The following is a 17,706-nucleotide window of genomic DNA, read 5'->3' on the forward strand; positions in this document are numbered from 1 at the left end:
ACTGGACCTGACCAAGTCCATTTACCCCAGAAAGGCAAGTTGGTTAGACACAAGAAAAGGAAATTCTCAGATGAAAAGGGGAATTATTTAACTGTTTGAATTGATACAGAAAAGTTTAATAAAGTTAAGCACACACACGTGATTTTAAAGTAGTCTTTGCAAAGTAGAAATAGAAGGGAACTTTTCTTAAACTAATGAACTTATGTCAGAAACCGACAGCAGATGTTATACTTGCTGGTGAAAGAGTTGCAAACATTCCCAGTAAGATGGCAAGCCAGACAAGGGTGTTCCCTTTCACTATTTCTGTTTAATAATGTACCCTAAGTCTGAGCTGTAGAATAAGGTGAGAAAAAGACACAAAAAGGCTGCAGGTCTGGAGAGGAAGAGCAGTCGTTATCAGAAGTGATGTGGTTCCGCATGTAGAAAGTTCAGAATAACTTCAGGTGAATGATTAGAATGGATGTGGGTTGATTAGCAAGATGCTATAGTGCAGAGCTACCATATAAACATTGATTGTGTTTCTATATACCAGCAGATAGCAGTTAAAATTTAAAGTACTATACATAATATTTGGGGGCTTCCATCGTGGCTCTGAGGGTAAAGCATCTGCCTGCAACGTGGGAGACCTGAGTTCGATCCCTGGGTCGGGAAGATGCCGTGGAGAAGGAAATGGCAACCCACTCCAGTACTCTCGCCTGAAGAATCCCATGGATGGCGGAGCCTGGTAGGCTATAGTCCATGGGTTACATAATATTTTACTTCAAGTGTCAAGTATCTGGCAATAAATCTAAAGATGTTCAAGATCTCTGCACTCCAAAGTCTAAAACCGTTTTGAGAGAAATGAGATGAAGTGATGCTCCGTGTTCATGGGTTGGGAGGCACGGTACCGCCAAGGTTCTCTGCCCCCAAAGTCTGGGCACGGTGCGGCCCCAGTCAGGCTCCCTTTTTCTTCTTCTTTCCTCCCTTCCCGATTCTCTTTCCCAGCCCGTCATAGCGCGTGTCCTGTCCCCCCCATCGCCCTTCACAGAAGGGTCCGGGGCACCGGGGGGTCCCAGCTCTGGGCCCATCGGGCAGCAAGCTCTGTCCTCACGCCGAGGGAACAGCTCTTCACCTGCCACGGTCTCCTCCCCCTTCTCCACGGGGGAAGGGGAGGCCGCCGGCACCCCCAGCTCTGCCTCGTAGTCGGGCATGTGGACTGGGGCCCCGGGAGTCTGGGCAAGGCTCCGAGGCCCCACTGCCTCCCTCGGCGTGAGCGCCCCCTCTCCCTGTTCCGAGCCCCAGCTGCCGCTGTTGTGGAGTGTTGTGTCGGGGGCCGAGGGGAGGGCTGGGGAAGAGACCGCAATGCCTTTTTTTTGCGGGGGTGGAGGCATTTGAGTCATGTACGGATGGATCGATAAGAGACTTTTTAGTTTGAAAAAAACAACGCCCTCCCTTCCTTTTTCTGTCTGTCTCCCCACCTCTGTCTTTTTCTTTCTTTGGGACTTAACTGATTCTCAGATTTCTGTGGTTAAGGCCCAGTACCGCCCAGGGTGATTTTGCAGAAGACAGAGGCTTTCACCTGGCTGGGTGGTAAGGCCTGGTGTCAAGTTATGGCTGTTAGTGTGATTATTGGCACAGGTATAAACAAGTTGGCCTATAGGACAGAAGTTTGCCTTGTAACAGAACCAGTGTTGCCGAAAGTTCCTGAAAGTAAGGCTTCTTAATAATGGTAATGGGACATTTGGCTGTTCTCATAGGGGGGAAAAAAAAAAAAAAAGACATCCTTTATACCGTATACAAAAGCAATACCAGAGAGATGAGATCTACACACAAAAGGGAAAACCACGACACTTTCAGATGGCCGTAATGTAAAGTATCTTTGCAACCTCCATGGGAGGAAGAGCTTCTTAAACCTGATACAGAAAGGAAAAGCTATAAAAAAAAGACTGATACCCGTGACCTTGAAGAAGGAACCTATGCTCTCTGAAACCAGTCCTGAGTGTTCACTGGAAGGACTGATGCTGAAGCTGAAGCTCCAGTGCTCTGGCCACCTGATGTGAAGAGCTGACTCATTTGAAAAGACCCTGATGCTGGGAAAAGATTGAAGGTGGGAGGAGGAGGGGACGACACAGGATGAGATGGTTGGATGGCATCCCCGTCTCGATGGACCTGAGTTTGGGCAAGCTCTGGGAGTTGGTGATGGACAGGGAGGCCTGGCATGCTGCAGTTCATGGAGCTGAGCTGAACTGAACAGCTTTGCTTTGTGAGCCCTGAGACCGGGACCTGGATTTGTGAGGCCCTCAGGGGTACTCGTCACCAGCTCTGGTCTCCAACGTGACATGGAGTGACATCCCCAGGGCTGATGTCCGTGCCTGGCACAGTCATGCACCTGTTAAGCTTGCCTGCCACTTGGGGCCCTGCTGCCCCCATCCGTGGACGCAATGCATCTTCCCTCTTTGTTCCGGTCTGAATCCCCCAGGGGCTCAAGGGGGCCCCACACGCCTCCGTGTTCTCAGCCTGGGTCGTCACCTTGTGACCTTAGGAGTCCTCCTCGTGTGCCCAGGGCCTCACACCCTGAACTGGCAGCCTCAGGCTCCCAGAGCTGCCGGCAGGCAGGGAGAGGAGGCCTGGCACCTGTGTGTCCTCCCTGTGGCCTCATCTCCTGGTGCCCAGTCCTGCCTTGATTCAGGTCCTGCCCCCTGCCGTCCTGTCTGCTGCCTTCTGTGAGGAGACCTCTCACGTCTGGGCCTCTGAGATCCCCCTTTCGGAGTGAGGAGTGCAGAGTTTGCTGGTGGCATCGGGCTGACAGGGTGGTCTGTGGAGGAGCGGGGAGAGGTGGGCTGTGTACCCGGCACTCTGGGCTCTCCCGGCTTCCCGGCTCCATGCTGCGGGCGTCGGAGCTGGGCTCCAGCCCCTGATGGCCCCTCTGCGGAGTCGGCTGTCGGAGGATTCCATGCGGAGACGCCTCCTGAGAGGCAGGGAGCCTCCTCCGCCCTCACACTGAGGCGGGGTAGTCCTCCCGCTCAGCTTCCCTGCCTGACCTCACTCAGCAGGGCTGGGAGGATGTGCGCGTGGGGCTCGGACTTGCAGCTTGTGTGAAGCACAAGCTGGCCCAGCCCGAGAACGGGGCCCAGCGGTTCCCTTCCCTGACCCGGGCGGGCAGGCCAAACATTAGCTCGTGTGTGGGGTCCGTCATACTCTGAACAGAGAGCTCCAGGCCCACGACACCACAGAGGCCTCCCTGCTTCCTCGGGAGACACTGCGGGGTCTCCTCAGGGTCATAGTGTTTGTCCTTGGATTTTGACCGTCTCCAAAGACACACCAGGGTCATGGAATAATGCACTCGAAGGCCACAAGGTGACGTCCATTTGGGGTGAAAAGCAATGCTTTAGTATAAAGTTGGGAGACCTGCTCTTATCTTACTTGCTTTTGTCCCAGTTTGTAAGCTGGCCCGAGGGAGCCAATGGCTGCTCTGGGAAACCAGTGATTTCTCCTGACAGTCACTAGCGAGAGTGACCACAGGCCAGCGTCTGTGATGGCGCTCTTGTTACCATGAATGTTCACACCCATTGTTGGAGCTAATTTTACACCCAAGTGTGTGATTCCTGGAAGTCCTCCCGGTGTTTCCTTCTCATCTGTGGGAGATCGTGGTCTAATGGCACCCTGTGCTGAGTGGGGGCAAGGGTGGTTCTGGTTCTGCCATCTTTGCGGTCAAAATACAATCGAAACCTGTAAGAAACGGTCCCTTTGGCTCTGGGAGCCTGGGCCGGGCTTTCCCGGGAGCGGGTTTGCGAGTCTTGGTTTCCTCGCCCGTCCTGAGAGCGGGAGCAGCCCGGGTGCTCTTGGCGGGGCCTCGGGGCTGTGGCTCGGTGGCCCCGGGCCCCTGGGCTGTGTCTGGGAAGGCGTGAGCAGCTCTTCTGTGTGTACTCCCCTGCTGCTCCTGGTCGCTCCAGAAATGCGCCTTGGCTATCAGCTGGCTGTTCGCCTCAGCCAGACGCCCGCAGGCCAGAAACTGGTGTTTGCTCTGTTGGAGATCCGAGCTGGTTGGGTTGTTGTGCGCGGGGTCTTTTCTTTTTCTGATTCCCCAAATCAAAATAGAACCCGTCTCCTTTAAAAGTGAGAAGGACGCATGGACTCCCATTGTCTGCAAGGAAGTGCTCCTTGCAGGCTCGGCGTGTGAAATGCTTCCACTGAATCACGAGCAGTTTCTAAAGCCCATTGCTTTCTCTGTCCTCCAGATGGACTTTCTGGCCGAGACCAGCCAGTGGAGCTGCTCAACCCCGCCCGTGTGAACCACATGCCCAGCACCGGTGAGTCCACTCCCCAAGCCCTGCTGGGCCCTGGGTGCCCCCAAAGGGGTGTCTGGGGCTCCACCGTCCTGGGGGGGTGTGGAGAGAAAGGGGTGGGGTCTCAGGTCCAAGGGGGTCGCATGCTCTTTCCCGGGGTAAAATAGGGCGACGGTTTTGGATATGAAATGGGCGCGGCTTAATGCTACTTAAGTGGCAGAGAATTCCGGGTCCTCTGTGTCCTGAGCTCCGACAGGGTGTGTTCTTCCCAAAGGTGAGAACTGCTCGTTTGGGGTCCAACTCCAGGCCTCGAAGGAAGGAGCCCTGCACTTGAGCTGGGGACACCACGGGCAGGTCTCACTGGGTCCAGGGCCGCAAGCTCCTGGGGGAAAGTGTCATCGATGTTTCTCGAAGCGGCTCTCCTTCTGTAATTAGCAAAAGGCGTCGGCTGTGATTAGGAATTTCTCATTCCATGTACGCTATTTCTGCATGCTGTGCCCTGGGCAGTGTTTTTCTAATCTACACGGCTGTGGAAGCCTTTCTTTCTCCTTCTTGTAAAATGCTTACCTTCCATCTGATATCCTCCAGGATTTCAGCTCAGAGACTGGATCCGTCCCTCTCGGGCTCCTTGGCCTTACTGAGAATAAAACAGACCCTGAGAAGGCCTGGGGTGGATGTAAGGGAGCCACTGTCAGCATTTTGAGGTCAGCACTGCCGGGCCTGGCTTGGCCGTGTCCTGAGGCAAGGCCCCCGTCTTTGTGGTTTGCGCTCCGTGGCACCTCCTGGACGCCAGCCTGCCTGCACCCACCATGCCCGCTGTCTGCATGTGCAGGGCCGGCTGGGACGAGGAGGGGCACGTGGACCCCCGCCTCTGCCCCAGCCCCCAGCCACACCGCCTGTGGCTGCACCCTCCCCATCTGGCTGGAAAGAAGTCGAGGCTGAGCTGGAAGCAGCAAAGGAGAGACTCCCTTCCTTGCTCGCGACTCTCGGAGGCCTGCCGAGTGCCGTCTCTGGCGTCTCCCCAGACATGAGCTCGGATGTCTGCGGCGCTCCTCGAAGGTGCCACGGCCCCGGGCTGGCATCCACCTGCCCAGCAGGTTTACATTCATCCAGGATGGCGGGGGGTGGGGGGAGCGCTGAAACGAGCAGCTGGCGATGCTCCGCTGTCCTGTCTGACCTCCGCAGAGTCAGAGGGCTGCTTTCCCTTTCCCTGAGTCCGTCTGGCCAGGGCAGCTTTGGTTTGAACACCGAGTTCTTGTGTAGCTCAGGCCTCTCCAGGCAGTTTCCTGATGCTTGCCCAGGTGTGGGTGGAGGGGGTTTCAGTAGCTTGATAGACTGTGGAAAGTTGGTTCCCAAGTGAGCCAGAAAGTGGGTGGCTTCCCGTTCACCTCCCAGCTTGAGAAGCACGTCCTGCTGGTGGAGACTTCGTGCGGGCCTCCTGTGTACGAATATGGACCGCAGTTCTGGATGGGGGTGTGGGGGGAGGCCTGGAATCCTGGTGACCCACGGACTGGGTGGCTTCAAGCAAGCTGCCCAGTGTCTTGGTCTCAGCCCTGGATGGGATAATCACGTCATCTCTGCAGGATTCTCAGAGACCAAGCCTGTGTCTATTGGTGGTGGTCCCTGGGTAGACATCAGGCGGCTGGACGCTGGAGACAGCGTGGACAGGGCCGTGGCCGTGCCAGCTCTGATCCCAGCCCAGTCCTCATGGTCTGCTACCCACCGTCTCTCTCTTTTGGGGAAGCCCCCCACTTCAGAGATGGCGTGTCGGGGAGGGGGCCCCAGGACACAGGAGCCAGTAGCCCCGCACCTCCAGATTCTGTTGGTCAGAGTCAGAGGATGACGCTGCGCTTGCTGGTGACCCCGTGGGTCGGCGTGTGCAGCGTGGCTCTAAAACCCGGAGAAGAGGCGCCCATGAGCACCAGCCTGCAGGAGGAGGGCCGTGCCAGGGGGCTGCCCGTGCTGCACACTGGCCACGGAGTCTTCGCCGTGAGCTCCGCCTTAGAAGTTGCTGAAGCGAAGGGCATTCTTTAAAAGTCTCTGCTTCCGGTCATTCTGAGCACTGTACTGGAGAAGGAAATGGCAACCCACTCCAGTATTCCGGAAGATCTCCTGGACAGAGGAGCCTGGTGGGCTGCAGTCCATGGGGTCCCAAAGAGTCGGGACACGACCGAGCACACGCTCCCCATTTACATAAGCACTGTACAGCGCATTCAACACAGGAATACGAATCTCAGCCTATATAACAATTTCAAAATCAGTATTGACAGTTTCTGTCAAGCAGCGTTTAAATAGAACATTTATTTATTTTCCGCTGAGCTGGGTCTTCGCTGCAGCGGACAGGGGCGCCTCCAGGCGGGGGCACAGCCTTCTCATTGTGGAGGCTTCTCCTTGTAGAGCATGGGCTCCAGGCACGCAGGCTCAGTAGTTGCAGCTCACAGGCCAGGTAGTTGTGGCTCACGGGCTTTGCTACCCCGTGGCACGTGGACTCCTCTAGGACCAAGGGATCGAGCCTGCGTCCCCTGCATTGGCAGGCAGACTCTTAACCACTGGCCCACCAGGAACGTCCTAGAGCCACACTTTTATGATACGGGGGTAGAGACATTTTCAGGTGTGTTATGTCAATCCCGGTTGAGCTTAAAGTACTCTTTTGACACTCGGCAGTGTGAAAACAGACTCTATGATTTGCAGGAATTACTCCAGCAGTCCCTGTGGGAACTTGCTCTCGTGAATGCATGCCTTTTACCGGGAGCGGGCAAGCGCTCACGGGGCCCTCCCCACCTCCACCTTGTGCATTTCTTGTCTGTTCCTGGCTGTGGAAGGCAGCCCTCTCGACAGCCTTTCTGACAATGGTTCTCTTTAAACACAGTCAGTCCTTGTGAAGTCTTACTTCAAATAAAAAAACACCGTTCATCCCTTCTATTTGTGGGCCATCTTGACTCAAGACTTGAGATCATTCCTACAAGAATCTCTCTCACTAGAAAAGTTTGCATTGTAGAAGGCACATGCTAAAATGCTCTTTGTTTTGGGGTTCCTTCTGATTTCTCCACCTTCCCCCTTAACTTTTTATATGTTAACAAGCCTTTCCTTCTTTTTTGCATTTTTTTTTCTTGTTTTAAAGTTTTTAGTTGTGAATAGTTCTATCATAAAAGGGAGAAAACATATAACAGTTTACCTACCACTGGGTCATAACAGCGCCTCCATTACTGTTGTCCTGTGGGGGTGTGTGTGTGTGTGTCTGTGTGTGTGTATATGTGTGTGTGTGTGCACGCTCAGTTGTGTCCAACTCTTTTGCAGCCCCATGGACTGTAGCCCTGGGTGTGTGTGTGTGTGTGTGTGTGTGTGTGTGTGTGTGGCGCTCAGTTGTGTCCAACTCTTTTGCAGCCCCATGGACTGTAGCCCTCTAAGCTCCTCTGTCCGTGGGATTCTCCAGGCAAGAATACTGGAGTGGGTAGCCATGCCCCTCTCCAGGGGATCTTCCTGACCCAGGGATCTGTGTTAGTATCATATTTCCTCATTTTTTGGATGAAGTGGAATGTCACCACCTCATCCTTCCCAGGGGGGGTTGTCTTTTCCTTCCTTGGGGGGGGGCTTGGGGTGCAGGCAGAGGGGCAGGCACCCTGCGGGCTCCCGGGAAGCTCAGAGTATAGTGGGGGAGAGACGTTGACTTGAGGGCAGAGGAAGAGGCGAGAGCTGGGCCCTGGCAGAGAGCTTGCATGCCCGCTGTGCCAGGGGACTCTACAAACACTTTGGTCCTCCATTCCTGAATCACTTTCGTTTATTTTTTTTTGAAAGTAGCATACTTTTTTCCTGATTATAAAAGCAGCACGTGTTTAGTCTGGAAAAGAGGCCTTGTGGTGAGTGTGTGGGGTGCAGGCTGTGGACCCGGCAGGCGAGCTCCCTCGGAGCCGGACCGTGGAGATGCTCAGCACCGGGATGGGTGCAGGGGCTGAAGGAGAAGCCCCAGTTGCCGGGAGCAGCGTGGAGGAAGCAGCCCTGGGGGCCCACGAGAGGCTCATCTGGGCACCACTGCGGTGGCTGCCAAGGGCCCGCTCCCCGCCAGAGGCGAGGGGCAAGGCGGCTTCCCCAGGATCAGCCGGCAGGTCCACAGCGGGGCAGGGGCCCATTTCTGCTCTGCAGGGGCCACCTCTCAGAGAAGGCCAGGGACCTCTAGGCCAGCCCAGCCACCAGGACGAGGTGCCGACCACACAGGAGCCTCACCGGGGATGCCGTTGCCCTCACCGTAAACGGGCGTTTCCATCAGCGTTCCCGAGCTGTCCTTTCAAGGCTGTGTGACAAGGGTGTCGTTTTTTTAAAGAGAATAATGGAAACTTGAAGACACTGCCGGAACTCTGGAGAACTTACCCAAACCTGTTATGAAAAAGTGAGGTCTGGCTCCAGCCGCAGATTCCCGAATCTTCCCGAGTCTTCCCGAGCATCCGACCACCGCGCCATGCAAGGGCTACCGAATTGCTTGACCCTCCTCAGGTTTTAGAGTAGGGACCACTTGAGGCTGGCTGGAACTCAGGATGGCTCCCAGGCACGCCTTGCCGTTCTTGTTGTCCGTTGGCTCTGGCGAGAGGAGAGGCGGGGCAGGTGCCTAGCTGAGGACGCACGTGGCCTGGGGAAAGCAGCTGGCCCAGCCCTTCCCCCGTGGGAAGCAGTCCATCCCGGATCGTAATCCCCTGCAGCAAAGCCTCACCCGTTGTCCTGCCTGCTGGCCCCTCCCTGGTGTGCTTTTCCCATAAGGCTGGGCTCCTGGGGTCGGGATGGGGCTCAGTGAAGGCCTGATGGCCAGCTTCGGGGGCCCCCACGGCTGCCGCCTGCTCAGCTCTAGAAGGGAGAGCGGACTTGGGCTTCCTCGTCCTGGGCCCATCCTGACGCTACTCGTCTCTCTTCTTCGCGGGCCAGGGAGCTGTCTCCTCTGCTCACAGCCTCTCACATGGCACACACCAGGCTGTCTTTTTGTCCAGTGTCTCCTCCTCCTCCTCCTCCCCTCCCCCTCCCCTCCTCCTCCTCCTCCTCCTCCGCCTCCGCCTCCGCCTCCGCCTCCGCCTCCGCCTCCGCCTCCTCCTCCTCCTCCTCCTCCTCCTCCTCCTCCTCCTCCTCCTCCTCCTCCTCCTCCTCCTCCTCCTCCTCCTCCTCCTCCTCCTCCGTCGTGTCTGAGTCTTTGTGACCCCATGGATTGTGGCCCGCCAGGCTCCTCTGTCCACAGGATTTCCCAGGCAAGAATACTGGAGTGGGCTGCCGATCCATTCTCCAGGGGATCTTCCAGACCCGGGGATTGACCCCGGGCCTCTGGCATTGCAGACAGTCCACTGTCTGAGCCACCTGGGAAGCCTCGGTGACGCCGCTGAGCTACTGTTGGTGCAATGCCTGGGGCCCGGGAGCGAGCCCTGCCTCCCTCCCCGAGGCCGTGTGACCTCGAGCCACCGGCGTGTCCTCTCTCAGCCTGGCAGAGCGTCGGGGGCCCAGAAAGCGGGGGGCTGGGCGGGCCCCACAGGGCTTCCCGTCCTTCTCTGTCTGCTGACCCCCGGCTCACTGGTACCCTTGGGCCTGCTCGTCCCAGTGCCCCCGCCAGCTCTGCTGCTTCCTCCAGCATGACTGTGGCCCCCCACAACCAGCCCAGAGGCCTTAATGATGCCCCCGCCCCCCAGGACAGCTGTTTAAAAGGAAGCAAAACCAGCCCGTGTAGAGACGCTCAATGACAAAGCACTCGGAGTTCCGTTGAGCACCAGGCTTCACACCTGCTCGGGCCTTTTCCTGGAGTCACGTCCGAGGCACGCCTGCTCTCTGCTGCACTGAGCACAGACCTCCTGAGTGATTCATGCCCACGTAGCCGTCTTTAACGCCGAGCCTGGCGCACGGGTCTGCCCACAGAGGGGGGGACTCGGGTTGCCACGGATCCACCGGCTGTTCTGCCCACCCCCCGCCCCGACCCACGGCAGCGCAGGTGCCACATCTGGCTTTGAGTGGCGGCCACAAGAACCGCCGCAGCTCAACCACCAGTGGCTAGGCTGCCCTCGGTGCTCGGGCCGAGGGGTGCTCCCTGGAGCCCCCGCCTGCCTGGGGACTGAGCTCCCGAGAGAGGAGGGACTCAGGGCTCAGCGCTGGCCGCCCCCGCCGAAGGCCTCGCCCCCTGCCTTGGAGGAATACTGGGCAGTGGGATTTACAGGCAGGGAGGTGGATGCCTCCCCCCGGTGGCTCTTCTTGGGAGAAAGCTGTGGGTTCTGCGCCGTGGGTGGCGTCTCCAGAGGAGAGACAGGCGTGCCCCGGCGTTTCTGCCTCTGGACCTGAATCCAGCCCCGCTTCCCACCGTGACTTGCTGCCTTGGGCCTTGACAGTCGGTCCCCAGGGCCCCGAGCGAGCTGAGCGTGTTCCTGCAGCTGCGCGGCCTTGGGGGCAGAGCTGCACCCGCTGCGCTGTGTGCACCGTCGGGGCTTGTATGGACCCCTCGGTTCCGAGTGGGCCGGGAGCCCGCGGACCCGGCTGGGTTTGCAGAGAAGGGAACACGCGCCCTCTGGCGCTGCCGCTGCTCCTGGGGATGCTGCTCCTGTCTCTTTCCCTGCTGTCTCCTTTCTTCCTGTGTCCCCTGGTGCTTTCACTCAGGTCTCACCAAACCCAGGGCTTCTCGGATGGCTTTGGGGAACGCTTTCCCTCCCGATACTGAGGCCCGGCCCCCTTGTCTGCTGAGGTCAGCTTCCTCCCTGAGGGACATCCGGGCAGTGGGGCCACCCTCTCTGTCTGTTTTTAAAGCCGTTTATTTATCTGGCTGCACCAGGTCGTCGTGGCAGGTGTATCTGGTCCCTGGTCGGGGACCGAGCCGGGCCCCTGAACTGGGGGCGCGGGGTCTTAGCCTCTGACTGCCTCTCTTCTCTCTGGGATGGCCCTGCTGGCCAGCTCCCTTCTCCTTGGGCAGCAGGTTCCCTGCAGGGTCCTGTCGTCTGTCTCTCTGGGTCTGCCTTCCGTGATGATGGCTTTCCTGGCCTGTCTGCTCCCCTTTAGGGCAGCGCACCTAGAGACCGGGGACCTTCCGGGGACGCCGGCGGCCGGGGCCTCCTCCCCTGCTCAGGCGTGTCTTCCGAGGGGCTGGGAGGCAGGCGCCCCTTGTTCACACGTGTGTTTTCCCCTAGAACCCTGCTCTCGCTGGTTTGCCTTTTATCTGCGATTGTGTAGGTGATTTTTTTTTTTTTAAAGCGCACACAGCTTTAGTGGGCTCTGGAGGAGTGTTCCATTTGCCATCTTTAACCGCCCCCAATGCCTTGCCCCTGGGTGCCCTGCCCTGGGCTGGCTGCTCGCGCCCTCCTCCCGCACCCCCGCGGCCAGCCACCCCTCCAGGCCCGCTCTGCCCCGCCTGGCTGCGGCCTGGCTCCCAGCTGCACCCTGCAGTCCCCACAGTGCTGGCCGGCTGCCCCTCCAGGCCCGCTCTGCCCTGCCTGGCCGCGGCCCGGCTCCCAGCTGTGCCCTGCAGTCCCCACAGTGCTGGCCGGCTGCCCCTCCAGGCCCGCTCTGCCCCGCCTGGCCATGGCCCGGCTCCCAGCTGCGCCCTGCAGTCCCCACAGTGCTGGAGGGAGGGAGACACAGGCCCCCCTGCCAGGTGGAAACTGGGTTGTTTGGCTTATGTTTCTCACCAGCTGTCCCACCCCATTAAGTTTGTATTGTGGTTGTTGCCATAGACGCCGAGTTAGAAAGAGCCTGCTGGGGGGCCCGGAGCAGTGAGGATCGAGCAGGCCCCAGTTCAGCGAGGTGGGCCCCGAAGGCGGCCGGGCAGGGCCTCGAGCCCCAGGGGCCCCTGATGCGGAAGCCACCCGCGCCCACTGGAGCCCAATGTGGGGAGGTGGGCCACTGGCTGGCTGTCCACCTTACAGGAAAAAACGGGGCTCCGGCCGCTGTGACCCTACGGTCTGCACGGATACAGAAACTGTAGCGTGAAACCTTAGTGTCCTCGTGGTGTATCTAGAAGTGGTTACTAGGCGGAAGACACGGCGTTTTTCCGGCCCAGGACTTGGTTCTGTTTGGGCGCTGGACGCACACCTGATGCCAGGAAGGGAGGGGGGTGTGCGCGCGTCATCGGTGGGTAGAGCGCTTTCCGTCTTTTTTTTCAAGCAAGCTTTTCTGCTCTCTTCTTGGGGCTGCGGGGTGTGAGGGGGCTGTGTCCAGAGTCTGTGACCCCCTTGCGTGTGTCTAAAGGAGTGTGTCCTGCCAGAGTTAGTCTCGTCCACGTCTGTCGTTGTCTGTTGGGAAAGCACTCACACTTAGCCTGCTGTGACTTCTCAGCCTCGTCCCCTAGGAGGGCAGAGTGCTGTCCTTTAAGGAGAAGCCGCACAGCGACCCGCACCGTCCCACAGCCGCGGACCCACACCCCCGGCCCCCGCGTCCCTGGCAGGCGGGCTCCCGGGTGCTGTAGTAGGCCGGGGTCTGACCAGTGACTTTGGGCGGCCATGCGAGATGGGAGCGGCCGGGGAGCAGAGTTGGGAGCCCGAGGGGAGGGGGCAGCGTGCCTTTCAGTCCCGCAGGTGCCTCCTGAGTGCCCCATGTGTCCAGCCCGGGAGGCCCGCCGAGGGGTGCCCACAGGGTCCTGCTGGTCGGGTCTCCCCCTGAACTTGCTCCCTGACCCCCCAGGTGTTTCCAGCGGGACAGGGCGCGTGCAGAGCTGGTGTCGTGGGAGCCTGTCTGTCTGATCTGGCTCTGTCTGTCTGTCATCTGTCAGAGAACCAGCTTCTGCTTCTAGTGATGCCTGTGTGTATTTATTTTCTCCTCGCTTCATTCCTGTTCTGATTTCTGCTTTTGGTGAGCGGTGTGGGCTGCGAGTATGTGGATATCCCTGCTCCAAGCTCTCAGGTTGAACGTCCTTTAGCCCACTTACTTTTTGGCCTTTCTCCTTCCTGAGGGAGGTTATGGGGCTCTCTGGAGACAGGTGCAGAGGCTTTGGTAAATTCCCACTTGTAGGGTTCAAGTTCTACTTGATAGTAGCTAATTGGTAGCCTCTGGAAACTTTGATGCTTTTTTTTTTCTTTGAAAAAAATGACACGTTTACAAGTGTTTTTCATCTGGAGGTATAAAGTTTCCCAAGTTATCTTTTTGTTATTGATTTCTAATATTATGAGTAGAGAGCACCCAGCCTCTGGATTTGTTTGAGAGTTGCTTTATGGTCAGTGTTTGTGACCCTTCAGTATGTGCTTTAGAAGAGTTTTATTCTCTAGCTGTCAGATGCAGGATTCTAAAGACGGTCATTAAATCCTACTTGGTGGCGGTAGATGATACAGAACATGAGCAGATGCTAGGTCACCAGTGTTGTGGAGGAGAAGCAGCAAGGAGGGACGGGAGAACTCTCGTGGGGAAGGGGCTCTGCAGTTTTAAATAACGGGGTCTGGAAAGGCTCATGGTCAAGGCGGGCTTTGGTCCCACTCACTCACTCACTCACCCCCTCCTCCATAGTAATCGTCCTTCCCAGGCATCCGTCAGTACCCTTGGCGCTTGGGACACGTATATTTATGAGTAAAGCCGAGATCCGTGTTATTTGTGGAGCTTAAATTGCGGGCAGGGGTGGGGAGCTGGCATGGACACAGTGGGCAGGCTTAAGCTGCCCCGCGTATGGAAGTAGGGGCTCACTGAGGGGCAGGCAGGCCGGGATTGATGCAAAGGACTGCACGGTGGCCCCAGGGTCTCGGCTCTGCGCATCGTCGGGTCGGCGGAGCTGCCAAACCGAAATGGGAGCTCCAGGGGGCTGCCCGCGGGGGCTGGTGAGGGCTGGCGTGGGACACGGGCATGCTGGAAAGGGGCTCTCAGAGCCCCCGCTGGGAGGGGGCTGGGCTGGGGCCGGGGACCTGGAGTGGCTGCATGGAGTCCACATGGATGTGATGTCTCCGCAGGGGGCCACGCCCCCGTGTGCCACCTGTGTCCTGGACAGTGTCCGTGGTGTCGTCCTCCAGGCAGCGCTCTCCCAGCCAGGGGCTCCATGCCGCAGATCAGGCCGCCCACCACCCTCACGAGGGCTTGGCATCCCTGCACTGGCACTGTTGCTGGTAGGGGTGGCGGTAACCACAGTAACAGGTAATCTGCCAGCCTGCCGGCCCTTCAGCCACGACTTGTGCTGGTCGCTGCAGAGGCTCGGTCACTTCCGCCCTGTCCCTACACATGCGTTGTCAGTCACCTGGTCATGGCTGACTCTGTGACCCCATGGACTGTGGCCCACCAGCCGCCTCTGTCCGGGGGACTCTCCAGGCAAGAATGCTGGAGTGGGTAGCCATTCCCTTCTCCAGGGGATCTTCCTGACCCAGGGATCGAACCTGGGTCTCCTGTGTTGCAGGCAGATTCTTCACCATTTGAGCCACCAGAGGCTTCAAGTGCATTGAATTTTTGACAAGTGTCCCAGGTGTTCCTTTCAGACACTGGAATCTGAGCCTGACCGCCTTCCCTCCCCACCCTCAACACACACTACCTCCCCACACCTCTGGCCCTACTCCCCATCCTGCAGAGCCCCCAAAAGATGCTGCCTTCCTTGTTGGGCACCTTGGTGTCCAAGAGGCGCTTGCTGAAAGAGGCCAGGCCAGCCCACCCCCCAAGAAGCTGGGGTTGCTCCCTGCTTCACCCCTTGCTGCCCTCCCTTCTCTCTCTGCTGCCAAGTGGAAGAAACACCTTCTATTTTTAAATATTTCAACTGTTACTATTAAGTAATATTGGCTCCTACTGCAACCCAGCTGTTAGGTGAAACCCATAAGCAAACGTTAGGGGGTTGCTAAGAGGGAAATTCTGAAATGCTTTCTTCTCTCTGTTATGTAAACTTGACCTTACATAACTGAAATGGCAAGGACTCTTGCAGAGGAGGTCTGTGGCTTTCCTAGACCACCGAACTATTTTTAATTTTCAGATAAAGTGTTTTTTATCCATGGGGTTTAGGGTAAACCAAATGGCTTTCAGGGGGGAACCTGATGTATGGTAGAGTGAGCACAGCCCAGGCGCAGAGTGTGGGCAGGTGAGGAGGGCCCGCGGCTGCAGGGGTGTGGCCAGATTGAACCCACGGGTCAGCAGTTACTGTCTGAGCAGCCGGGCAGGGTGCTGGATCGGGCAGCCTGGATCACCGGTCCCCGCTGGGGCCACAGCTGATGGCCCTGGGGGCTGGAGGGGGGCTTTTTTAGTAAATGCTTGAGGATGAAACGCTGGGCTTTCTGCTGTTGTTTCTGTCTCACTGTCCCTGCATTGTAATTGTGGGAGAGTTCTCGTCCACTCGCACCGTTTCTAAAGTCACGACGGCCGCTGGATTCCTTCGCCAGGCGCCCCCTCTGGACTCACATTTGTGTCGGCTGCCTTTATACGGGAGAACTCGGAGCGCGTCCCCCACCCCCACCCCCGTTTTTTTTGCACCGAGCTGGCCTGCTTCTATTTTTAGTTCCCCGGAAGCACATTTGTGCACTTCTCGAAAGCCAAGTTCCCCCACTGCACGCCAGGTTTTTATTTACAGCCTCTTGCTCAATTTGCGCTTGCAAATATTTCCCAAAGACAGTTTCTCTTCTTGGGGGATGCGGAACAAATTAGAAACAGTCAAAGGATTTTCTGAAGAGCTTTAAGGAGAAGTTCCCCAGATAGAGAGTGGGGAGGGAGTGGGGACCCGACGCCTGGCTTCATCAAGACTCACAGAGCACCGAGTGCCCTTGGTCTGCTCTGTTTATGCACTCCAGATTCCCGGAAAAGAACACCCGGCTCCGGGGGAGGCCCGGGGAACTGCAGCGAGAAGACGGGTGTGTCCCTTTGCCAGTCACCTCTGCCCTCCTTCTGAACCGCCCCGAGAGGCGGGGTGGGGGGGTGCCCAGAGGGCTGTACCTGGAGACCCACGTGCCATCTAAGTCACTTTATTTTCTGTAGACTCGGGTTTGGAATGCTTTCTTCATTGTTGATACAGTGTGTTTATTGCTCTGGAGACTCTGTTAAAGAAAGCCTGTCTCTTCAAGCGGCTCCCGGCAGGCTCAGATGGTAGAGTCCGCCTGCGCTTCAGGAGTTTCAGCGGGTCCGATGAGGATCAGACTTGGGTGGCGGGTGGTACAGCGGCGGCTCTACGCCTGTGCAGCCGGCTGAAGATACGATTGTCCGGTTGAGCGTCCGTTTGGAGCAGTGTGTGGAAGGGCTCTTGTTGGCCCTGACGTTTTCCCGTGTCCTACCCTCGTCACTCGCGGATGGGATCGCAGAGTCGGACACGACTCAGCGACTGAACAACAGCGATGTTGATGTGAAAAATCTTGTTTCTTTAAAAAATGACTCGTTTGCCATCTTTTATCAGTTTAAAGCTGAGATGTTTTATCCCATGCAGTTACCAAAAAAAAGATGGATGTTAACAGATGAAACAAAATGTTGATCATTGTACAAAGCTGTATATGAGGGTATTCCCAGTAATCATCTCTGGTTTTGTGTATCTTTGAAGATTTCTACAGGGAAAGGGCTGTTTTGTTTTGCTTGTGATGCTCCAGCCCGCCTGGTTCTTCAAAACCTCCTCCAGTGTCATTTCCACATTTTTGCTCCCATTAAGCACAGACAAACTTTGTCCACATGCCACGTTTTAGCGATTCTATGGATTTTCTGTTTCTTGAGTGAGTATTTCCTTTAATTTCTTTTACTATTACCGTGTTCCTCTTTTTTTCTTGAATGAGATATGGCTTAATTTTTTGGTTCCTTTTCGAACTTTCTGAGTCCAGTGCTTAATTGTTTCGACTCCTTTTTAAAAACGTTGCTTACGTGTGTAAGACTGTGAATGACTCTCTCAGTGTAATCCATTCCTGAAATTTTCAGTATGTGATGAGCTCATTAGATTTATTTTCTAAATTTTCTTCACTTTCCTTTCAGATGTGGAGTGTTCAAGAGAAAGGCGTTCAGTTGGATTTCCGTTTTTCTTCTGGTTTTATTGATTTCTTTTTCTGTGCCAGTGTGCACAGGACTTGGGGCCTGTACGTTGGGTTCTGTGTATTTACCTGGAAACTTTCTGTTTGTGTGGCTTGCTCGTCTTAAGTGTTTTGTGGGAGTTTGAAAGTCATCCGTTCTCTGATTGTGCAGCCTTTTCAAGGCTCGCTTGGCTGCGGTGTTAATTGTGTTATTCAGGTCCTCTGTGTGCTCACGTTGTGGGTCACTGGTGCCCAGTGCGCCAGAGCAGGTTCAGGTCTGCGGTCAGCTCTGTGTTCTGACTTCTCTGCACTGTCCGTCTTGGCTTTCATTAGAGCACACACAGCTCCAGGACACCCTTTTCTTACGGTAAACTGTGTACCGACTGGCTTCCCTGGTGGTTCAATGGCTACAAAATACGCCTGCAATTCAGGAGAGCTGGGTTTGACCCCTGGGTCAGGAAGATCCCCGGAGAAGGGAATGGCAATCCAGTCTATTATTCTTGCCTGGAAAATTCGATGGACAGAGGAGCCTGGTGGGCTACAGTCCATGGAGTCACAAAAGATGACTGATT

The 17,706-nt window shown here is 56.7% G+C and overlaps 1 protein-coding gene across 5 annotated transcripts in view; it reads left to right on the forward strand.

The window, feature by feature from the left end:
- HDAC4 (histone deacetylase 4) overlaps positions 1–17,706 on the forward strand; it is a 290,084-nt gene that overhangs the window by 142,330 nt on the left and 130,048 nt on the right. For all 5 annotated transcript variants that reach the window (XM_042244201.2, XM_027967041.3, XM_042244213.2 and 2 more), the window contains exon 3: positions 4,218–4,289. In XM_042244201.2, coding sequence (XP_042100135.1) covers positions 4,218–4,289 — 72 coding nt within the window. The remainder of the gene's footprint in view (positions 1–4,217; positions 4,290–17,706) is intronic.

Source organism: Ovis aries, chromosome 1, assembly GCF_016772045.2.
Source record: "Ovis aries strain OAR_USU_Benz2616 breed Rambouillet chromosome 1, ARS-UI_Ramb_v3.0, whole genome shotgun sequence".
Classification (NCBI taxonomy): Eukaryota; Metazoa; Chordata; class Mammalia; order Artiodactyla; family Bovidae; genus Ovis; species Ovis aries.